Below are 25663 nucleotides of genomic sequence, written 5' to 3' on the forward strand. Positions count from 1 at the left end.
CTAGAGTCCTTGAAAGAAAGAATTCCTTTATGTTGGTTTGTGAGAGGAATTATTACGTCGAATTAGAATTAAGCATTTCCGAATTAGAGTTTTGTCCTCATAGATCACATAACTATTTGGAACTTTATATCACAGAATTCTAAGACGTAAATAATAGCGCTCGCCCGAACAAGAACATTTGGCCTTGGGAAATTAAATTACAACTTCTCAAAATATTCAATCATCTGTTTGTTGTGCTTACATTGTTTTCTCGTCCAAAAATCGGGTCATCTGAATAAAACAAAAACAATTCCCAAAATATAATAATCTTTATTTATTTCTTTACAATGTGGAGTGCATAGTACTAAAGCAGCAGTTCAAATGGCACGGTTTGATTCTCGAAATGGTAACAATTTTCACCTATTTTCAAGCAAAAACGAAGACTTGTTGGTTAGATCTTACTTGTAACTATGTTACAAAAATTATGTTGGCAGAATCCTATTCTACTAAAATGAGGCTTATACCTATCTATACTACACAAAACTAAGGTACCTAATTATTAATAGAACACCCAAAGGCTTAGACAGGAAACACTGGAAGTCTACTTACTAGCCAGCATGTGTATGTACTTGTTATAGTATTAATTTGTTCTAATTCAAATAATACTCTAAACAAGATATTATTTGAGTCCATTCAGCTATTATTATGGGTCAACCTACAAAAATATTACATCTTCACAAGAAAAATATAGCTTACTATCTATATTAATAAAATCTCCTTTTTTATTTATGTACAGATAAGATTTTAATTTGTGACCTGGAATGACGTTCATTCGTATAGCTCTAAAGATACGCGAGTATAAGGAAGCAATCAATATTACTTCCTAATACTCGCGTATCGTATTAGATTTATTATTTGTTTTATAGCATTCAGCGGTATTTACTTAAACTAGGTAATTAAATTCGACTATTCCAAAATTATGTTAAGATGAATTAACTACATATCACATGAAACAGTCTTGAGAAGGTGCCTTAACAAGATACAACCAATAATAAATATTTAACAATATATTGATAGGAACAGTAAAACTGACACGAAGTTTTACGAAAAAATATTTAAAAAGGTAACATATAACTGTACAGTTGAGTACATTTAAAATTGGGAATTTTAAGATTAGAAACTAGTCTTTAAAATAAATACAAGTAGATTGTTAAATTACTAGACAATTGGAAATTATAATGTTAGACACGAAATAAGATACTACGAATTCACAAATGTTAGTTACCAGTGTTTTTGAAAGCATACAGAATATTTATATTTACTATTCACTGTTCAATCTAAATTCTAAATTGTGCAATTTCCATTAACCAATAGTCATAAATAAAAAAAAATAAAAAATCTAATGAACGTTTGACAACCCAATGATCACGTCCATTTGTAGAAGGCCGGGTATTATTAATGTTCTTGATACCAACCCCTGAATTTTGATATTTGAAGAGATTCAAATTCTAATTTACTAATAACTATATGGGAGCCCGCGTATTGCATTGAGACCCCACATTGATTACTATAAGAACTAAGATAAAAAAATAATTAGCAAATTCATTATCACTCAAAATGTAGAAGCACTATATAGTCTAGAGTAACAATCAAATAGCATTTAATATGTACATTCTTGGGTGAATGTTGTACATAATAAAAAATATATAGCTTCTGTTGGTAACTTAAATACTAATAAACCCTTGTACTTTTAAATACTGTTTAAACAGATCCTAGGTCCCGAAAGTAACAAAAACAAATGCAGGCAAGCATTACATAAACATGCGTAAAATGTAGTTGATAATTCAGTTGGCATAATCTTGAGCAATTTTCAACTTATCAAAAATTGGATATTTGGTTCATCTTAAATATTTTTATCAATATTTAGTTACACAGAGAGTAAAGAGAAAATAAAATATTTATCCGCACCTATGTACCATACATAGAGTAATATATAAATCTGTGACACATATACAGATTTCGTCAAAATAAATCGACTTGAAGCGATATTAATAGTTAAAACAAGTCAAATCACTGCCGTAATCGATTTTATAAATATAGGTACATTGTGATGCTTTGCCGACATTTAACATATATACAATAGCTTGATAAAAATGACGCAGTAGGATTTGAAAATATAATTTGATAACTTTCACTTGTATCAAACTATTCCAAGAAGTAAAGCATTTTTCAGGGTTCGTTGGCGGGATGGGCGGCTCGTTTCAGTCGCGGCGAGTTCGGTAGCACCTCCGGTAGAAGGGTCACCGTGTCTATTGTGAAGTCGGGCAGATCTGACGTCTCCTTGTCCTTCTGCAACGGGATCCAAACAGTACCCGCAAATTCAGCTTCTTTTCCACCCTAGAAATATTAAAAGTAATAATTAATTTGGCGACAATAGGAAATATACAGGGTGACTTTTTAATCACTGGAGAATACATGCTCAGTCCATGATACTGAACAACTTTTCCATACATTGGTGATCCATACATTTTCCTCAGGTTAAGGTCAGGTCAGTTAATTATTTCAAGATATCAGTATTGTAACTTTCGTTTTCGGGAATACGAAAAAATTTTAAAGTAAGACAAAAAGTCCCCCTGGATTAAAAAGTCACCTTAGATACCAACATTCTGTACAAAAAAACTCTTAAAAAAATTATTGTGAATAGGATAGAATAGTCTTTATTGTGAGAAAACTGTGAAGATCGTTTACATAGTTAAGAATTTTCATAGTACTTATTGTTGAATTTTGTTGAAAATAAATCAAACATTCTGAAGTGAAACATTTACGTTCATGAAAGGAATTTCCTAAAAAGTCTATTGTAATTTATATCGCGCAAATAGTACGAATACTTTTTTGTTGTCCCAGAAGGCTTTCTCCAATAGAATTAATATCTAAAAAGAAGACTCTTTTTCCTATCATGTTTCAAATAAATCACTTTCAAACGTAATAAATTCCACTTTATCAGAAAGTGCTCAAGAGGTTATCAAAACAAAAGAAGCTCACATACGTACGGAGTTCATAGGTGATATACGATAGAGAACACATGACAAGATGACACGTGATTTGGCACTATCATGATAGAAGTGCGTCTTGGATTTGTATGGAGTCAGGTCACGTTCGTAGATGACAATGTTATTATGACGTGTGTAAGATTGTTAAATCTATTGGGTTCTAGTAGTTGATGAAAATAATGGTGGAAATAGACAGGAAGGTCAAAACGATGACTGAAGATGATGGAAAGAAGTCCACCGACAAGAACATTTTAATAAATGTTGAATAAAGTGATTGATTGTAAAAAATTCTGTGTGAAATAGAAAAAGCAGGAAAGCGCTTGCGGATCTCGGATTTGCACAACGCTTAGATTGGTAAAGGTTGTTGGAAATTTATTTATAACAATAAAAAGGAGTAATTATCACCTTAATATCAGTCTCCAGCTTATCGCCAACCATGATGCAAGAGCGGGGCTCGACGTTGAGCAGCTTGCAGGCCTCCAGGAAGATCTCCTGGTCGGGCTTCTCCCATGGCAGGTCTCCGGAGACCAGCAGGCAGTCGAAGTACTTGCGCAGCCCCAGCCGGTCAATCTTCTGCCACTGGGCCCGCGAAGGCCCGTTCGTGATCAGACCCAGAAGGTAATCCTCCCTGTACCACATTCATCGACCAGCCTTTCGTTATTTCCGGCAGCACTGTAACTCAGCACTCATAAACTCCTGACTTAATACTCCCGAACGATTTTTTCCCCCATAAGTTTAAGTATTACGTACAAATCGTGCAAGAGCATTGTATGAGCTGAAACGGTTATGTGATTGTGTTATTAGCGGCACATACAATTTATATTATGCATATAAATTATATATGAAAAAGCTTAATAACTAATATAGTGCCATGTTTGAATAGAGATAGATTGCGTGTTTTTGTTGTTATTATTTTTTCCCGAACATGGCACTATGGGTCAAAGTTTTATAGAGATAATCATGAAGATATTTCATATTTACTTGTTAAGTACATAATATATTTTTGCACGTTTGAAAAAGAAAATACAAATATTTACAGCACAGATAAAATTACGTTCATTGCTTAGTTTAAAAAAAATTGAATTATCTTCAGGATTGGTTCAAATTTTTGAGGTAGTGGTTTACCTTCGCCTTGATGTCCCTCATAAATTTACAAATACAATCAAACCTAAGTGATGCGCACGCGGCGCCCCGAATTTACTCACTCGTTGAGCAACAACTGTAGAAAAACAAGTCATTTATTAGCAACATGCGCTCAAAGCCAGCCCAATACAGTCACGAAGGCATCATATATAAGACTTTAGGGTAATTATGTATAATACACAATTAAAAGTGTCTATGTACAAGACAATATGCCTTCATGACACTTTGGCGCTGACTTTAACATGATAGGTTCCAAAAATCAGTATTCAACTGATGTCAGCATCATAGTATTATGTGGCATGCATCCAATGAACGAAATGATCACAAATTAAAAATGGTCTACACAATCTATATCAGATCTGAAGTCAATCTAATAATGTGGATAAGTACATCTAAAATGAACACATTATATAATGGAAGTGATTCATGTAACGGATAAGGCGTTTAACGAAACAATAATTTTGATTACCACATAACACCATGCACAAATGAAAGTAACGAAAATAATATTCCAAGATTGATCAGCCAATGAAATTTGGTTTTAATATTATGAGTACTTATCGTACTTTATTAAGCATGAGATGTTACAATCTTAGAACAATATTTTGCTCTGCCTTATCATAAAGTGATTTCTTTGTTTACGATAAATTTCAATAATAAATGCGACCTGATTTAACCAGACTAAGTTTCAATTAACAACAAAGAAATTTCTTTATACAATCTGTAATGTAATATTATGGAAATAAAACTATTATATCATGAAGAAATATTATGATTACTACACGCTCTGAATGAAGTTGCGTCAGTGTTAAATATTTCTGCATAACATAAAATAATTTATGACTGGAACAAAACTTACCGAAGCGTTTCCAACAGATGTATCACATCATTTGTCAATGCCAAATACTGAAACCTTAACTTTAACCATTCGGCTGATATATTTTCTGAAATAAAATAAAATGGAATTTTTAACGTCCACGTTTGTGTCAAATAAGGAACTAGCTATTAAAAAGCTACTATAAGTCATTAAGTCAAGTCATTAAACTTACTATTTTTTTAAACTATAACAGTTATGACTTTCAAGGTTGTTTAAAAACATATGGCAATGCAATCAACAGTTGTAATTTACAGATACGATAAACCCTCGTATTCTCAACTGTGATTTCAAATGTTGTTTCTCTTACTTTAAAATATGACTGTCGTGGTCACCCTTTCACATAAAACAATCATTATCAAGGATGATTAACATTGTAATATCCAATGCAAGTCTGAAATATAGTCGTTCTCGCGCCTCTAGCTGTGTTTGTTTGAATGTTTGGGCTATTTATAACCCATGCGGCTACGGTGCATGAAATAAGCCATAAATCGGTTCATTTGTTCCAGATGCATTTCTTAGCACGAAATTCTTTGGGTTTGGGAAAAAGAAACTCTGCTTCGATTTCAAAGTCTTGGGTGACTATAATATGCTATGCTTAACAACTTGACTCGACTATGTGTGGTTGTGACTAAATAATAAAGATCATTCAAACATAAGAACGTCACACTTTCAATACTGTGCAAAAATAGGAATACCTATCTAATACCTAATTATTATACCAAATAAGGACCAATTTGTACAAAGACTACTATGAAAAACATAGAAAGTGATAATTAAAATGATATCGTAATTTCCATAATGTCCATTCAGATATGCGCAGCATCATGCGCACGTGAGCGGACTCGTGCGTCCACATAAATCCTACAAGATTTTCCACCGACGGCGATGAGGCAACTGTTTACGCAAACTATGATGAAAATATAAACGAAAAACAAAGTGTTTTATAAATGATTGTATCACTTTCTATAATTACCACAAGTCTTGACGTAGTAGATCTTAAAGAGATTTAAAACATGACTAAGTTTGTAATTATTTTACTGTTATGCCAATTGTAAGTATTTAATTTCTGGCAACATGCCAAAATCTGTGCATGTCATGACAAAGCGTAGGTTTCGTGTACTTATTGTACATTAGATTAAGATGTTTACATTGCATGTACCTACTAGCTCTGTACCTTCTGGCTTCAAACCAGTGGGAATTTCATGATATTACAATTTTAACCGAGCATTCTCATGAAAAATATTGTTTGAGCGACAGGTTGCACGAGAAGGATGCCCAATTTATAGTTTATTGCTCTTACTTGACTTTTACAATTTGCGCGGGAGATTCAGCTAGCACTGATTCAGATGTAAGTAGTCTTTGATAAGATAATTCTCTATTTGCATTTTGTAGTATCCACCTAATGGACTTCAATTTGATAATGCCACATTAAGGCTGATGATGACGACACCCTATTATTAACATCAAGCACAATCAATACAGATAAGAAGGCACTAAAATTACTAATTATAGCCGATATCACCCAATTATCAACATTAGGTAGGCATTTAAATTTGAAGTTCAGGGGTTCAATTATATAACCATCATGGAAAATATCGCGAGGAAATCTACACAGGTAGGTACTGGAAGTTCACTAGCTAGTGAATTAAAACCAAAGTTGCATAACTTTCTCAACTGAAATGTGTCTCATGGTCGGATATGGGTTTACGCCAGGCAAAACGTACCTATACGCCCAGGCGTAAGCTCATTTCTGGACATATGCTGGATACTAGTGAATATTACAAAGAACTTACTAGCGATATGTCTGTAATTTTTCGGCAAGCAATTGCGCCACAAGTGCGCTGGCCACTCATCCAGGGCGTAGGAGTCATCGTCAGGGCGGGCGCGGAATGCCCGTAGGAAGTTTGAGGCGCTCTCCACTGCCATATTTTGGGGGAGTCCATATTCTTGCTGCAAGATCTCCACGAGCTGAAGAACAATATAAAAGAAAAATCTTTTGTTTGCTACGTAGGTATACTAAGGACTATTTTTTATTAAGCTCTGCTGGGTAAAGGGAAGAGGGAGATCTCATTCCCTTCCATACCTATGTCTCCAGAGCAACCTCCGAATTTATCAACTTATTTATACCTTTAACAAACACATTTAATATTATAAGAACTGAAAATCTGTGTATTTCCCATCGGGTAATAGTACCAGTTTTCCTATTTGTGTTTGTAGCTACAAATAAAGATCTAGGTACCTATATCTAATAGCGTTTTAAAAATGACATATAGGTAGTAACTCTTGTTTGTCGTCCGTGGTGTTTTGAGTGGCCGTTTGAAACAGGTCCAAATAGCTGAGTTTTAGCTGACATTATATAATGTCGAAGGAAGTAGGTATCTGCTCTGTGGTACAGGAATAGCGTCGGGTCAACGTTCCCGACGTTCACTCACCTGTTTCCTTGGCAGAGCTGCGTGGCTGTAAGCTGATAGTCCAATACTGTACCATTTTTCAAATAAAGTTCTAATATCTCTCATATAGTCATAGCATATGTGACAGACTTAACATGTGTCTTATAAAACTAAAAAAAAATGTATTCATTCAGTAACAGTTCCAATTCAATAGAACCCACCAATTCAATTCAATAGAAAGTTTATTGAACTAGCTAACTTTATTAATGAACTATAAATAACAATAAACGATTATTAGGCTGCATCTTTAGAAATAATATATGTCTTAGGTACCTACTATATTAAAGTGTGAACTTTGTTCTCTATATTGTTGTAATGTACCTAGTTTGTGAAATGTATTTTTGTGTAATAATGAAAACAGCAATCATAGGTTAAAACTCAAAACCGCTTTATTAAATAAATACCTATTTATTTTTATTAGTTAGAACAGTGTAATGCATTGCAAATCATGTATTTATATAAATGTAGTGTAACAAGAGGGGAAGTGTTATTCACCAAGAGAAAAGAAAGTTAACAGCTTTTAAAATTAAGTACACATTTTAATACAAAAATGTAAAACAATTAGACACTAGAAGTAAAATCAATAACAAAAAATCTTCACTTAATCTCCAAACAGTTTCTTTCCTAAATCCATCAATCTGTGGTTTCGACACATTTTCAGTGCTCCACCCTTCTTCAGCACTGGTATTACAGCTTCATTCGAGTCTACTAATCTACAGAGGAAGTCTTCAAAGGCTGACTTTACATTGGGAGGAAGAGTCCCAACTTTTACTTTAGTAAGCATCTCAGCAATTCCTTGCGCCCAGCCACTCTCTATTGCAAACTCAGATATCCATGGCACTATGGCTAAAACTCCACTCATGGTTTGCATACCCAAAAACCACAAATCAGCAATTTCATTCCAATGTTCCTTATAAGTCATGGAAACAACTAATGCTGTGGGATCATTCGATTCATCTACATTATAAGCATCCCAAAGGAACCTAATTGTGGACTGGATATACCTGCATATTGAAAAGTCATTTTTTTTTACTTTGGTAGCTTGCTGTTTCAACAGAAGTAGGCCAAGTACAGCTAAGTGACCATGGAGTACAAGGTTATCAGGAATATCCTTTAATTCTGGCAAATTATTGAATATGAACTTCAATAGGGTATTGAACAATAAACTGTTTTCAACTACTTTGGGTGCGAGGACAGTCAGATTCATAAAAATATTACAAAGACTGACTAATGCTGCTCTTGAATCCTTCATGTCTTCTAATACTTGAGGATCTAATTCAGGTTCTGGTTGGGTTCTGACCTTTAACCTTTCAGACTTAGGTATGGGAGGCTTTTTATAATGCACAATTGACCAATGGAAATTAATAGCCTCATAAAGTATGTCTTCTTCTTTTAAGTTCAGAACTATATCTCTTGCCTTGTCTTCAACCACCAGATGACACAAGGCAGGTAACATTAGTCTCAACAAATCAATTTGTCCCATCAATGTTGTCTCCACATCCATAGGTTCACCATCAGATTTATTCTTTTCTGCTAATTTCCTTGCCCGGTGCGCATGGAAGGAATCATTTGCAAGAGAGAATACAAACGGAAGTAGAGCATATATCTGCTCCCTCATGGCGGTTGTTTCTTGGGCAATCCATGCTACTAATACTCGAACCATAGCACAAACAAACACCTTTTCAGCATCAGGCAATTTGTCCCTGTTCTTATCATTTGATACTTTTGTCAATAAAGAAACAACAGCATTGAAAGCACCCTTAAGGCTAGTGTACACTGATTGCTTTTCTTTCTGCTCAAGATCTAACTGGTCAGTAGCCATGTAATTTATAGACAGCTCCAACACAATGAAACAAGCTGTAACTAAATCTGCATTAGCAAATGCCTGCTTAAAACTCCTATCTTCAAGTTGCATCCTGACTTCAATGGCACATAGTTGAAGGAGCAAAAGGAAAAACTTCTTTGGATTTTCTTCATCATTTAAAGTCCACTCAATGCCAAGTAAATCAACAATATTGGCAGCAAGTTTAAGTGCTGGGTCTCTTTGGTTCTTCCCAATTTTGCTAGTGAGAATATCATGAAGAGCCTTATAAATACTCTGAGGCCAAGTCTCATCAGATGAACTTGGCACAACCGTTGCTTTGTTACAGCTGTACAAAAGTGCACTGAGGATGGATGCTAATTCAAATTTTCTTTCCGACTGATCAGTAGCAAAATCCAAAGCTATTTTATTCACCAATGCATGGAAAGGTTTTGGGTCATTTCCCCAAGCAACAGGGCCATATCTGCTCACAAGTTTTACAAGAATATTAAGAGCTTCATCTGTTTGGAAGCTTTGATGTGAATAAATTTCTGACATTTTTGTTATTGCACCCACTTCTATAAGTGCCTTTTGGCCTGCTTCATGTTCTGCAATACATTGCAGACATGTAAATGCTTCACTGATGATAATTAGGTTGTCATCATAATCATCATTGTCCGATGCTTGTACTATGTCAAGAAAGACTGGGATATTGACAAGCATCTCAGGATGGGTGGCCAGTTCGGGGTCATTGCAAAAGTTTGTGAGTATGGAGAGCGCCACTGACTTGTACACAGACGGCGGGCAGTCATCTTGGACGTCGGTATTGGTTAACAGCTTCTTCAAAAACTTGAATCCGATGGCTTCGAACAGAGCCTTTTTCGCCTGCGAGTTACAATCCTTGCTCTTTACCAGTTTCGTAACCATAAACAACGCAGCGAACTTTTCGGTGTCGCTTTTCGCAGACTTTAGTATGAGAATGCATTTCTTTATTGGCTCTGATATATCACCCATTTTCACAACACTTGATACGAACACAAAGCGCAGTAGTTCGCGCTCCACTGAATGTTCGTTCCAATCGCACGACGACGACGATCTACATCACGTTTATATTTAGCATGAGTTCTCTTCCAAAATATCTAAATCTGGACGTCGAGCTCGCCTTCTCCAACTATGAAAACACTATTTTTATCCACACACTCTGGAACGCTCAACACGTGAGGTGCAGAAATCCTCGCACCAGAGAACATCACACCAACGACGAAAAAATAAAACGTGCGAGATGACAGCGCGCGCACTTCGTTTCGAACTTTCATCCATGACCGTGGCAATGTCATTTGAACGGATCGAATATTGTAATAATTTACCAAAAATAGGACTTACCTTATTGCAGGCTTTCGAATCACCCTTTCTCGTTTGAATTAATGTATTATCTAAATCGAACAATATCGCCGACACATCATTATTTTCATCATAAACACTAGCCATAATATTTCGCTCAGACAGCTCAATACGAGAACACACGCAAAACGAAACAGTGGGAAAAAATTACTCCACGTTCCTTTCCTACACTACACACGCATTTCAGTCAAGATTGTCGAAACATGACGAAACAGTGACGAAATCTGTCATAAAAATATATAGTCTACTCGCTCTCACATGAAGTATTTTCAATGAACGAAAAATTGTCTATCTCACTTTTTCTTCAAGTAAATAAAAATCAAAGTTTGCTCACGTAGCACCCTCTCACGACATTATGATACAAACATACAAAACAGTTGGCTTACAATTTATGCTTTTCAGGTTGTTTGGTTAGTACAAATTTATGTGTACAGATGGCAGTCACTGTCACTTCAAAATGTCAAATTCGATAAAATCCTGATAATTTAGGCTTCAAGCCACCTTCAGGCTTAGATATAAGTATTTTTTGTATTCAGAGCCTACAGGTACTTTTCACTGCGCACATTTAGAGCGCCGCCCCATTGCTTAGTCGTGTTGCGTTGTTTTAATGCCCGTCGACGGACAACGTAGCAATGGGGCATGCATGGCTAATGGAGTATTTAATACAATGTTATACAATGCATGTATTTAATACATATAGTATATATATATATATATAACGACGTTTTTGTGAACGAAATACAATAATTATGGTTAATAAATACACAATATATATCATCATCATAGCATCTCGATTGTATCTAAGTACATGTGCGTGGTTTAATACCACGAGCGGAAATGCGGAACAATAAGTTAAGTATGTTTGCTTGGTAAGAATCTTAGCGACGCGAAACTCTGGCGGGCCGCTAGTTCCAAAAGCCGGTGAGAAAACAAGCAGCCTTTTAATAACATCACGCAAACATTTACGTCGTAAGGCGTGTTGCATCCACTGCAGCTTCGCGTCACCATAAACAAGAGCTGACTAACCCAAACTTGCCGTTTTGTATGCATCGAAATCGCAAAGCGGCTTATTCTGAGCAGTGGTGCATGAATGAATATAAACTAATAGAATCGACTCTATTCGTTGCTCACCTATCTAAACTTATTACGTAGTATTATGAGATAAGTTAGCCAAAAATCTCTGACATATAGGCGATCCAATCTTAGGTCTTTTGGCCTAATTATGCTCTCTCTGCAAAGGATTTCTGGACGGTTTATTACAGAAATATTTTTATCTTTTTAAATTAAATTTTTAATTCAATAAAACTTGAAATCTTGGTCAGTCATGCCCGATCAACCCACCTCCTCACTAAGCCTTCACACCAGTAGAAACAAATTCCTCGACCCTCACATTAGTGTGAAGAAACCATTCCACACCTTATACTGCAGACAAGACGAGTAGCCCCTTGCAGTATGTTCTCTCATGCGGCTTACAGTGCATCGCTTTGAGTCGGCACCGGATAAGGCAGGTGCAAGGCGTTGATAACGCGTGCGATGTTTGCCCGGCATAAATCAGCCGGCCGGCGCCGGATCGACGGAAATCGTGTAAATTAACGAGAACACTAAAAATATTCACCAAGACAAAGACAAAGAAAATCACTTAATATAGTGTAATCACATGAGACTATTCAATGTAATACACCAGACAGTTCGCGGTTGTCTTGTCCTAGTAAAAGCCGGCACACATGGGTATTATCCAGTGATGCGTCGAAAAGCGTTTTCACCGACGAATAACCGAATACCGAATACTATCCGGTTTAACGTTTACGGATCTTGATATTCATTCGGCCGAATTATTCGGTTTACTATTTCATTGTTTTGCCGCATAAATTGGTTTTAACGTAGGTACGCCACGTGTAAACGTATAACTTGTACGTACACATTCTGCTGATAGGTACATGATAGAACGAACCGTACACAGCGCTGTCACTTTGTTTTAAAATATCGCACGATTACGTTACCAATAACAAAGGTGCTTATTATTTCAAAAATATTGATAATACTAACTTTGTTTGCAAAATGAATGAGCGTAAACCATCACTGCTTGGGACTTTTATGACGAAATGAAAGATGATAAAACGAAGAACGAGTAGCCAAGTAAATAGAAATACTCGGACCGAACATATTCGGCACTAAACAATTAGTGTAAAAAATGCTGAATTCGTCGAATACCGAACCTACCAAAAGAATATTCGGCGCATCTCTAGCATTATCTAATACATAAGTAGGCACTCTGATCCGTTTCACCTCGTGTATTCCTAATACATGATTCTCTATCATATTATATATACATAATATGACCTATCGAACCTAAAGTACACAACACCATTATTACCAGGCAAGTGGCAGTGTCACAGGACAGATAGTATGAAGGGTAACTTCTGTACAGCATATTCTGTAAGGCAGTTTGAATACTGTTTGCTCTCAAGGCCTCAATACCAGATTGCCTAGCTCGAGATTGATGCCTGTGGTGCTATCTATAATTGCGGATTTATGTTTGCACTTCGTACTGTTGTGTTGTTTACTTATGTGAACAGTCGACCCACTCAGCGTATAGTTTTGATGCAAACGAACTCCGAAATATATTTATACACACAACGCACTGCCGAAACTACTGGGCGTAGAAAGCCGAAATTTGGTGTGTAGGTTCCTAGGACAGTGTAGGGAAGCACTAAGAAGGGATTTCCTAAAATTCCCACGGGAAACAGATTTTTACTCACCTACGATGTTGTGGCAATTATACTCAACGGTCAATCCTATTCTGCAAAAATGGCATAGATATTAAACAGCTACTCCTATTATAAATGAGGTAGTTTCTTAGTAATGTGAGGTCATAATCGTAAATTTATCGCCTATCTAATCTGCTCGTTTAAAGTTAAAGAGTACTAGCAGAGTGAAGTAGTAGAAATACGTAATGTGAACGAAACATTATTATACTTACGTAATTTTACAATATTTAACCGCTAAACCAATTTACCTGTAAAATCACTACCTGTAATATCCCAGAAATTCGCTGAGCCCGTTTCGTTAGCAGAATGTTAATTCAGTTGTAAATATGTTGTACTGAACTAAACCTCAATTCGCATCCCTTTTTATAGCGCCAAAATTATTCTAAATGGCTCACTTACTGAGATGAGCGCGCCAACTCGTAATTAAAAAGCGACAATTCGTTAAACAGCCACATAATAGTGGATCGTGGAATGAAAGCTAAACGTAGAAATCACAATTGCCAGCTGCGTGGCGCTGCCGTCAGCACATTAAGAGGACGTGATACAGTAAATCGAGGTGTTCAAAGAAAGTTGGCTGGAAACGACTCCCGCACAGAGTAAGGAATAGTACAAGCATATAAAAGTGACACGTTTTAAAGTTGGTCCCGGTTGTATTTGTAGTTGTTAAAACTCGCACCAGTGGTGGAACATGATCCATCCACAAGGAGGCCTGTGCCCCAGCAGTGGAGACGTTTATATGGATGATGATAATAGAACTGATGTGCCGTCGGAATTTTAGCGCATGATGACATCCCATTTATGCCAGTTGCCACTCATGTTTCGTTTCCGTGCCACGAAAGAAGCCTAAGATATATAATGGCGCTACAGTTGCCGACAGCAACAAAGAGGTCGACCCGTTATTGATAGTTCTAAATATTGCCGTGTGGTGACTTCAATCTCTAGACTCTAGATATTGGCAAAAATGTTTGTAGTTGTTAGGTACGACATTAGTATGGTTAGTAATCACGTCATAAAGTATTACCCCCTGGGGGTTGCCGGGGCTATCGTACCTATAGTTCGAAGATGCCCCTAGCTCCAATTCGGATTACGGCCGTCGAATGAAAACGGCGTGCTAATGAGCATGGCGAGTTAATTGCCGCTTGCCGCGAGGGGGCGCCCCTTTCGCACTACTGTTTAAGGGACCCTGAATACTGATAAGAGCACAATGCCAGACGCTGAATGACTCCGAATGAAAGAAGCTACGGTCAAAATAGAAAGCAGTGAATACAGATCTATAAGTAGACGTTTGTTTGTGAATCCGAGACGATTCGAAAATAATGGCAACTTAAATTAATTCCGTATTTATTAGGTGTTTAAAGATTGAATTTAAAAATAATGTAAATAAAATATCTGTTTGTTTAAAGACTGAATTTAAAAATAAAGGGTTAATATGTAAAGAGAATACCTGTTTCGTATAAAATATAATCAAATCAATATCTAAGTCTCTAGTGGATTAGGTACATCATCTTTCAATGCGATCTAGTTTAGGACCTAAACTAATTTGCATCGCAAATTTGTACTACTAACTTAATTTGCTATACTAATGCCATTCAGTTCATGTTCCTAAATTGAACTGCGCTGTATTTGAATCGTTCTGTAAAAGCTGTAAAAATTAAAGTAGGCCTGCAGGTCTTTATTTAAAAAAAACTCGAAGCTGAACCTTTTCCAGTGCAGATCCTAAAATTTGACACGGTCGGTGGTCGGTGTTTGATAAAGCCCGAACAAACCAAAGTCGTTTTTTCCAATGGATTTATGCGTGCGCCTGGCGTAGAATTTTCGCTCCTCGCGCTTGATAAATTTTCAGCACCAGCATAGCGCTCTGGTTCGTGGAAAACTAACAACAAAATATTATTGATAAAGACTCCATTCTTATTGATCTATTTTCCTAATCCACATCTAATCCCTAAGTAATAATATATACGAACATTCTGCCTCCATAACAACTGTTTTTAAGTTTCTAGTAAGCAGGCAAAAAAAACATCACTTGAAAAATATGAAGTTTATACACAAGACATTCGAATAGAATAAGAAAAATAATAGAGCGCAAATGTGGAACAAGGAAAGAACAAGGAAATATAATGGCGGCACAAAAGGTTTACGCAAGATATTGGCATCGGCCAGCAATGTTTGTCAAATAAGGAGTGGGCCGAGTGTGACAGGAAATTTAACAACCCGGAACGGACGCCACGTATAAATTTCTTACACAATTGCCTATGTAACCCTGAAAAGGGACACTACTTTTGCGCGATGTTCTCTTTTCCCTTTGTTCCCATCTGCTCCAGCCTGGAAATGTGAACGGTCCTAACATCTATTTTGGATATTGGAAACGTCTTGATCATATATTGTGATGTAAAGATGTATTGCCAAGAAAATATAGGTTTCTAGTTTGGGAATACGAATTTCGGATGATATAATTATGTTCTGAGTATACCCTACTATTACAAGTATAATCAATTTTAGCAAACATTGGGAAGTTATACTTGGAAATCCTTTCAGTAAAACCTTTAGCCGTAAATTGTTTTAGTTGGTTTCTTAGTAGTAGCACATGTTCTACGAGTACAATACTTTCAGTATTAGTTGTGTTGTAGTAAGTAATTAAATTGTTTATAGGTACTTTTTAAAACGAAGTAATTAATTTTGAGGATTGTGTACTAAAATATCTGTGATTGTGTGTTATCATGAGAGATAAACTGTAAGATTTTGAAGGTATATTGATTTATAATATAAATATAAACAATTTAATAACACGATATGCATGTATGCAGTCTGCATAAATCAGAAATCCTTTCGGAATAAAACATTCCTTTTAGTAAATATTTAAAAAATATTAATGAAAACGGATTTCGCCAAGTACCTATTTCTAATATATTTATGAAACAAGTGAGTTATTATTCATACGCGAAGGAAATCAATGCCACACTTGAATGAGATTTGAGCCTCGTTTGTGAACAAAACGAGATTTATGTTACTGTACGTTCATTCGCGTCGGCATCTGTTTGAGTTTGGCGATAGTGTGTAGCCGGCATAAGACAAGACTCCCAAACACATACTGTCAAGACAAATGAGTATAGGCTGAGACGGAACACCGTGGGGAGCTGGCGTGCCGTTACATGCCTCAACTCGTGTACGCAATACGTCCACGTCTCACGGCCAAGTGTTCAGTGTGTCAACTACCTTAAATCTTATCAAACTAGGATATGTTTCCTTATTATATTATTATATTTAAATTCAAATTATTTTGGTTACAATAAATGGACAATTTGGACAACACACACATTAACACCATATATATTGTTTATACTTTTTAATTATTAATATAAGAGTAATTAATACACGAAATAGAAAAAATAAATTAAAATATGAATAAGATTCACGAGAAATAAAGTTCATAAACCCTGTAATTCATAAAAAATTAAAACATACTTTTAAGTAAGTCATACTAATAAGTTTTGCCACTATCGCTCTTTATAATAATTGCTAATTGACAAAAGATTCTTTAGCTTAAAGCATGTTTTAACTTCGAACAGGATATGTCTATAAAAAAATAGAACATATTTTTCGAATTTACGATTTACGACTTGAGTGAGATCGAAATATGTTCCATGCTTACCAATTTGAGACATAACAACACGGCGCAGGATAAATATTAAACCTCATCATTTTGGAGAAGATAAAAATATGTTTGTTTACTTATGCAAATTAATATCGGTGTGTTGCGCAAACAGAACTTAAATCGACTTTTCTTCGAGTTTACATGCTTAACATGTAAGTGAAGTTTGATTATTTAAATTAAACATTAAAAATGTAAATTAAACACTATTGTAGATCAAAATTGAATACGTTTCGGTTATTTATATTTTACGACACCAAAGTTACTGTAGAATTGGTTATTTTTTACAGCATCTCTATATACATATGCAAAATGTACGTACAGTCTGTGTATAAATAGTAGAACACAAATTTTTAACGAGTTAAATTTTTAGTAATTGCAATATCAAATAGAATGGTTAAGATTGGTTTATAAACAGAAACACCCCGTGTTGTCAGCGCTTTTACTTTCTACTCTTTATAGGCATGACGATGTCCGACCGACTTCAGTCACGGCGACAACTTATGAACTCGCTGGTGTGCGCGCGTGTGACTTATGTAGACAATCTTATTGGTGAGAATCTAATCACAGTCCATAAACACAGACGTGATACGTTACTTAGGTTTAAGACTTTTGTTAAAGCCGTTCGGGGTATTTCATCAATTTCATATAGCTGAATCAGAAAGTAAATATATTTTAACGACGGTAAAGCCGTAAACAAAAAATCTGCCGTTATACCCCGGACATATTACACGAGGAAACAATGTTGATAAAAGAATTTCTGTGTTGAAGAGATGACGTGTCCCTGATCGTAACTCACCCGGGCCTACTCATATTACTTTCATATGTCGGGTTTGCGCAACTTGCCGTATGTTCCGCGACCAACAAAAACCGAAAACGATGTGTCATCGCCACGCCAAACGAACGCCGGGGAAAATAATGGTACGCAAAATATCTCGGATTTGCTACATTTTATCTACTATTTAAATAAGATTCTACCCGTGATATTTTATATTTATTCCAATTGCACATTAATATTAAAACTAGTTATAAAAACTATATTATCACGGATGCAGTGCTACGCGATAAAGTACGGAATCTACGACGGCGGTGTAGCCTGACTACGCCGTTATGTAGTACTGCTACGCCGTTTTGTAGCACGGCTACACATACGATATGACATTGAGAACTTCGAATACGTTCATTCTATGTCATTACACAAGTCACAACTAATTTTTCAGTTACACTAGAACCATCAGTACTTAAATAGAACTAAAGTTAAAGAGCTTTATCTCTTAAAATTATATAATTTTGATTTAGTAACATGCATCATCAGTATTCCTAAAATATCTTAAACTAGATGTTGCCCGCCGCTTCGCTCCTGTGGGAATTTTGAGATACAATATAGCCTATAGCAATCTCGGATAATGTACCCTTAAGAATTTTTTAAATCAGTTTGGTAATTTTGGAGATTACCCGTTTCAAACATACAAACTCATAAACGCTTACCTCTTTATAATAATAGTATAGATAAAATATTTATTAGAGTATTTTTGCAAGAGTAAAAGCTTCAAAGTGCTAGCTAATAAATTAGCTATCAATGCTGCCTCTAATCGGGAAGCAGCCGGCGCAATAATTTGTCTTGCACGCCTCGACACGTACATTTTTCAGCTTTTCAAACTGTGTGGCAGACGGAAGACCGCCCGGCCGGTAGTTTGGCGCCATTTTTATTTATTATAGCATTTTTATTGGCAGATTTTTACTAGCTTTAAGTGAATAGCTCCCCCTCTTGCATGCCGATGCAAAATTAGGGATGCGCTATGTTAGCTCGTAATATGTCTGATGAGAACATCAATTACGTTAGTTATTTTTTTGCTATTCTGTTTACTTACCCATACTAATATTATAAATGTGAAAAATCTGTTTGTCTTTCAGACTGTCTATTTATCACTATTACGCGGTTAAACCACTCAGCAGATTCGATGAAATTCTTACATATTTATAATACAAAGTGGCGCACCAGTAGAGGTCTATGTCCAACTAATACTTTATATGTATGTATATTTAATTAGCAGCCCTCAGTCTCATACATAGGTAGTCAATTAGGTCTTCGTAGACCTAATTGACCTCGTGGTCATGAAAATTATCAGTTACGAAATATTATACATATAAATGTTGTCTCATTCATTGTCTCTCTGGCTCTGTTTTATTTTACAGTTGTTAAATCATCTAAACTTGTTCAAAAAAGTGAGACAGGTGTAGAACAACAGTAACTGTCTTCAATCAAACATTTCATTTAAACGTAGTTAAATTTTCCGCGGCATGTAGAGTCAACAGCGAACAAGTTGGTCGATGGGGAAGCGATGAGTCCGCAACGAGTGCTACTGGCGTTTTCATTAACTAACCGTCCACTGGCAGCCCTATTCACAGAATAAATATGCTACAGAAGTTAAACTATGACGACCTCAGCATTTTACTCCAGTATTATCCCAGTTTCTTACGAAAAAGTGGGACACAAACTCGGTAAAATCAAATAATTTGTTCATAGAAAAATATTTCACGTCATAGTCTAAATTAATTAATATTTACCGAAGCTACAAACTACTAGCATTTCGGAACGACCGCTGCTGGGAAGAAATGCCGAAAGAAACTCATTTAAACGGTGTTGGTATTTTATTAAGTATATGTATGTTAGTCTGTAAGGCCTGAGATAAATAAATAATTATTTGGTAGTCGTAAAAGTTATGTCACATACCGTAGGCGATTTGAATAAAATCTGGCACCAGTGTTAGCTAGAAACTCGATAAAAAAGAAAGGAAGATTATCCCTGGGGGTTTAGAATATATTTAAAAATCCTTTACATATATTGTCCAGGGTCAATAATGTAGCTCAGATCGATGACAGACGTATTTTTACTTTGAAAATAAAACATGATCATGGTAACTAATAAAATATAAGGTAGTATTGATTTTTTAATAATTTTTACTCGATAATTATAGTCACAGATTTTTTCATACAGTCAAGTTTTTCCGCAGTTTATAAAACAAAAGAAAAATGAAAGAGATAATAAAAATATAACAACAAGCTTGATTTCTGCACTATCCATATTTTACGAACAATTGCTTTTACGTGCCAATATTGGCCAAATATGGCCCGATGAATAGATAATATTTAATGCATAATCGATTACTCGGCCAACTAACACGAATGGCAGCCATATTTTGCCGGTTGATTGCCAACTTACTAATTCTGAGCCAAACGGTTATTTGTTCTAATAACCGTAGATAGATTTCGGTTATTGCCGGTATTGTAAGTATTATAGTATAATACTTTTTAAATTTTTAAGTTAATATATTTTGTATGTATGCTTTCAGACTGTATGTATTAATATGGGTCACCAAAACTACTTGCTTCGTTCAGAACGAGAGTTATTACTATTATTAGCATTGAAATGTGAATGCAATTTATTGCAAACGTCTACTGACTTAATAACTAATCTCTATATCTGATTTGGAACATATGGTTATTAAATTTTAAAAATACAAAGATATACATACATGTAGTCATACAACGCCATAACACATAGACCCGCAAGAGAATACATATTTCCCAAAATTCCCAAGTGAGAGAGGCAGTGGACAAAATCTGCTCGCTAATAATAAAATAAACCGTAACCGTAGACACAAAGATAGACGCCGAGAAGCAATTTCTTAAAAGCAGCGTCGAATTTATATCCGCATAACATCTCAATATACCTGCATAATATCTCGCATCAATACAGGGGTTTGAATAGCATAAAATAAATTACATACCTATTTCACCAATACCTACATCCTCAGACAGGATAGTAGAAAAAAAGCCCTTAAATTCAGACGCATAGAGTGGTTTCTACATTGGATCACATTCAATGGAGAAATATCCAAACTTTTAAAATAAACAGCAGCTATAAAACACAAATCGGCGTTATTGAATAAATCAGTGGCGACGATAAGTGTTCGGCGGGCGTGGTGGTGAATACTGCTGTAGTTTTAGCAAAACAAGGTATGCTCCGCGTGGGTGAAATAGTGCGAATACACTCGGGTAGTGAGTGGGGCTCAGCAAAATTAAACATACCGAAACTTTGAATCGGGCGGTATGCGGCATTCACTAGTATACATTTAACAGTTAGTTGAGCACGATGCCTGCGTCATTAAAGAGAAAAGCTGCAGCGGTCGGGGAAAGAATGTAGCGAATAAAATGCTGCAAAATAATGCCGAATCTAGTGAGAACATTTAGCGAGCGACGGCCGGCCCGTGCATTCTTTATGCTCGAGCGCTTGCAGCATACCTGATCGAGCTCCTGAAAACGCCACTACATTTAGGATTCAATTAGTATTCGTCATAATTACTTTTGAAACTTTCTCTGAAGCGCTCGTTCCGTTGAACACCTATTACGGTTGTCTAGACTTTTAAAGTGTGCTTACACGTGTAAAATCGTTCTGCTAATGGGTATAAGTTTGCAGGGAGCCTGTGTTTGGAGCGAGCGTAAATATTATGCTTTTTAGAGAATTACTCGCAGAAAGTGAAACAGAATGTCATTAGACTTGGCAGAATTTACGTTCGTCCTATCTGATGTGAAATTGAATTCATTTATTTATTTGGAAAACGATCACCAAGTATAAAACGAACTCACATTTATTTTACCTGAGTATTACAATTACTTAAGCATGTTCAGACGTGTGTTGGAATATACATATAAAACAGGATAGATGAAAATAAAATGAGGAAAACGAACATTAGAAAAAGATTAAATACGAGTTGGTTGGCACATTTTTTGATAAATGATATTATTATATCTACTTACATAGCAATGAAAAGGCAAATTAGTTAATTGTCAACCAGTTTACATTTCCTCACGATATTTTCCTTTACCGGAAGCAAGGTATATACCACCAGGTATATAAAAAGTACTAAACATGAGTCAGATTGGTATATACAAACTCATGTTGCACTAGAGGTTTCGAACCTGCGGGACCTTTCGATCACAGGCGGACGGTCTTAACCACTTGATCACCACCGTTTCGTATATTAATTTGTATGACGTGATTTATCTAAAGTAATTTACGAGAATAATCTCCCAAAACTTCCCGTTCAGATTACAATGAATGCAGCTAAGATGTGATCGATAAACTTATTTGTTCAAAGGTAAAGAGGTTGGAGCCGCAGTGTTCAAAGATTATACTGTCGTATTCTGGATGGATTAGCTATTTTGTCAGCAAAACTTCGTGATGCTATTTGGAATACAGATTAAGACTCAACGAGATTAAACTTGATAAACCTATTCCAATCTCACCTGTAATTCGCTTTCGAGTTTCGACGTAATTCCCTTCTTATGAAAGCCAACATGGTGAGAAGACGGGCGCACCTGTACCTTTGTATTTCTCTGCGGTTACCATATTGAACTGATTTAAAACTATTATACATATTTACTGCAAAATAAAACGTGTTTAATGCAAAAAACTACATATTTACTGCAAAAAAAAAGTGTGTGCCATGTCTTCATCATAGTAAATTGTCTTTAGAATCCCGTTGTGCGGTATGCACAATTGAACTGCACAATTGATGAAGCAGAAGATAGATTCTAATTAGTCTCGTGTCTTGCTGATCCCACGTAATATGTACCATATGTACCCCATATTACCTATTATAGTAACAATAAGTTGGCAGTATTTATTATGCTAGTAGTTTGTAGCTTTGGTAATATATGATGTGAAAAAGTGCCTGTGGTGGTCTAATTTCCGAATAAATAATTTAATTTTGACTGATCGAACGGAAAGATCCACATTATATTACGTTGAAGAGGATTTATATTGTTTAGAATTCTTAGATTGAGATTCTGAGATTTTTATCAAGTTTCATGGAGAGCCTTCGCGGCATAATTCATACAATATAAATGCGAAAATTTGTCTGTCTGTTCCGCTTTCACGGCCCTAACCGCTGGACCGCTTTTGATGAAATTTGCTATGCATGTAGCCCGTTCAAACATAGGCTACTTATTTTTCAAAAATCATCCCCCTATAATGGGGAGGGGGAAATTTTGTATGAAAATCATGCCTGTTCCGCAATTGCAGAGAAACTCGCGCGGGCGAATACGTGGGCAAAAGCTAGTTTAATTATATCAAAAACGATAAACATGGACATAAAATTAATTAAAACTTTGTAGAGAGTCTCTAGTAACATAGTTGTGTACTTGTAAATAAGCTTTCATTAGGAGCCAATTTTAAAGTTATATTTTAAAGGTCTTGATTTCATTGAACTTGTTAGTTTTATGATATAAACAGTTCATACATTAATTTAGTTTATAAATTAATTAAGCACAACTCTCATAGTGAAATGATAAATTAAATGATATTACAATAAAACCGGCCAAGAGTAATTCTGACTCGCTCACAAAAGGTTCCGTAGCGATACAAAACTTGTTTGTTTTACATGCATCATATGCGTGCCCATATAGGTTTGTGGTAAATATATGCTAATTATATTAATACGTAGGCATAATCATAAGCCCTAATGTAAAAGGTTGAAATTTAATTAAATATTTGAAACGCTTTGTACATTTTCCCAAATAGTATGTAAATATCGATTTCGTAAACTGCTAGATCGATTTTGTTCAAACCAATTTCGGTTAAAAGTTTTTATTTAAGTAATTCTTTATACAAAATGTTATTTACAATCTTGCAATTCATAGTTTAAAATTGAAATTTGCAAAACATTATTTTGGTTTAACCTCAAAATACCTTACAACATTTCATAATCGGGAAAACATCTATTCACGCGGATCAATTACTTTTCCTTCGTTCAGTGGAATTATACGCAAGGATAATGCGTGAGCTTCTATCGTCTACAATATTAATATTAATTTCAATTTAATTTACAAATTCAATACATGCCCCGATTAACTTAAGTGAGATTTCAGTAATTCCCAATCAATTAATACACATGAATAAATGGACACTCCTAAGATTAATCCAGAAATCGGATTAAAATTAAAGCATATGCGTGCGTTATGTCTTATTTATATATAATGGGAATTTCGAGATAAAAAGTACCCTATGTGTTATTTGTGGTTATTTCTACCCGTATACCAAATTTCACAATACAGATTATTGTGAAATTTCAGCAGATTTTGCGTGAAAGAGTAACAAAAATACATACACACATACAAACTTTCGCATATAATATTAGTAGGACTAGAGATAGGCCGGCCTTCTAGGAGGAATTTATAAGTTTTATAGGAGTTGAAATCTACCATTATCATAATATAAAAGAGAGGTAGAATTTACGTCTTGTTACCTAAAGATTTCTTTACTTTCTATAAAGAAACAAACAGCTGCATTGAGATTTGGATAGTTTTTTTACATAATCTTTTTGATGGGATTATGTTTTCTTTGAGTGTTAAAAATGTCGTATGAAGTGTCTTAAGTAACAAAAGCAAAATTTTCTTTAATTTTTCGATTAAAGAATGTTTTTTGAATAATTACGGAGATCATGATATAGGTATGTAAAATAATAGTTGTTGTTCCAAGAAACATTATGTTTCACATACATCATCAGTCTTAACTTGATTAAATGGACCTTACTCCGTAGTTGTTATAATCCTCTCATCTGCTGACTCATGAGCTGAAAGGTTTCCAAACGGCTAAACGCACATTTTTTAATATAGCTATGAACACTCTCGATTAAATTCTCTTTTAAATAATAAATAAAACTAAATCATAATCGCATCAGCTGTTTGGCTTCTATGATGTTACGGGCAGACATAAATATACACAGACACGTAAACTTAAACTTATAACTCTCTTCCTTTTATCGTCGGGGGTTAAAAAAACTGAGCTAAGTCTGATCGTCGTGGAACTATGAATGAATGTATATGATGTAGCGAGGTAATGAATAACATGCAAATGGGTCGCTTTAATGAAACCGCTCACCCCGACTCCCTCCCAGCTCCAGGACAGGGTTCCCACTTCTAGAATTCTGCTCATCTTCCATATTTGAAAGTTTCAACTTTGAAAATAAAATCCGGCTGTCGAAAGGAATTTTAAACGAGTGAAATCCTCTTGGAATGAAGCTGCTAGGAAATAAAGATACGAGGGTTGAACGAACACCCAGTACACCAGATTCTGTGTGATAAGGTAATATGTTGCCATTGCTAAATGATTTAACGCATCTTTGAGCTGTTAAATTTAAATGAGTTGTACTTAGGGTGAGTTGCACCAAACACATTTAACGACGACTTTAACCTGCATGCCGTAGGATATCGAGCTTAATAATTTATTTTGTTCTACCACATTTAGCATTTCTCAGTGATAGCAACCCTACTTCAGAATCATGAATGTGTCGTATTTCGTATTAATTGAAGTGAATTATAATCACCGGTGTAACTCGGGCTCCAATCAAGACTATTGATAGCGAGGTACCTGGTTTTTATAGAAGGTATTGCATTTGGTAGAGTTTATGTAACCCGTTTAGTTTGCGTCTGTACTTTATCACACATGGATCTAACCAGTTAAACTTTATTTCTAAATACG

General features: G+C 35.4%; 2 protein-coding genes across 3 annotated transcripts; both read right to left on the reverse strand.

The window, feature by feature from the left end:
- Nucleotides 1-289: 289 nt before the first annotated feature.
- Nucleotides 290-10884, reverse strand: LOC128677372 (uncharacterized protein). 2 transcript variants are annotated; one of them, XM_053758148.2, is made up of 6 exons: nt 10684-10861; nt 7482-7609; nt 6843-7017; nt 5032-5116; nt 3435-3657; nt 290-2376 (listed from the first exon to the last, which is right to left on the reverse strand). In XM_053758148.2, the coding sequence occupies exons 2-6, from the start codon at nt 7563-7565 to the stop codon at nt 2209-2211; spliced, it is 735 nt and encodes a 244-aa protein (XP_053614123.1). In that variant the 5' UTR covers nt 7566-7609; nt 10684-10861; the 3' UTR covers nt 290-2208. The 2 variants fall into 2 exon arrangements, with proteins under 2 accessions (XP_053614123.1, XP_053614122.1); XM_053758147.1 differs by lacking the exon at nt 7482-7609 and having other exon boundaries at nt 10684-10884.
- Nucleotides 7867-10624, reverse strand: Neurochondrin (neurochondrin). Its single transcript, XM_053758145.1, has one exon. It carries the CDS (start codon nt 10312-10314, stop codon nt 8101-8103), a length of 2214 nt encoding a protein of 737 aa, XP_053614120.1. The 5' UTR covers nt 10315-10624; the 3' UTR covers nt 7867-8100.
- Nucleotides 10885-25663: the final 14779 nt, after the last annotated feature.

This window comes from Plodia interpunctella, chromosome 17 (assembly GCF_027563975.2).
Source record: "Plodia interpunctella isolate USDA-ARS_2022_Savannah chromosome 17, ilPloInte3.2, whole genome shotgun sequence".
Classification (NCBI taxonomy): Eukaryota; Metazoa; Arthropoda; class Insecta; order Lepidoptera; family Pyralidae; genus Plodia; species Plodia interpunctella.

Excerpts from the sequence above, each read along its gene's own strand:
- Neurochondrin (XM_053758145.1), bottom strand. The coding sequence starts at position 10,314 with ATGGGTGATATATCAGAGCCAATAAAGAAATGCATTCTCATACTAAAG.
- LOC128677372 (XM_053758147.1), bottom strand. The coding sequence starts at position 10,788 with ATGGCTAGTGTTTATGATGAAAATAATGATGTGTCGGCGATATTGTTC. Across the intron at positions 3,658-5,031 it reads CATCTGTTGGAAACGCTTCG|GGAGGATTACCTTCTGGGTC; the intron begins GTAAGTTTTGTT and ends AATGTGGTACAG. Across the intron at positions 2,377-3,434 it reads AGCTGGAGACTGATATTAAG|GGTGGAAAAGAAGCTGAATT; the intron begins GTGATAATTACT and ends TAATATTTCTAG.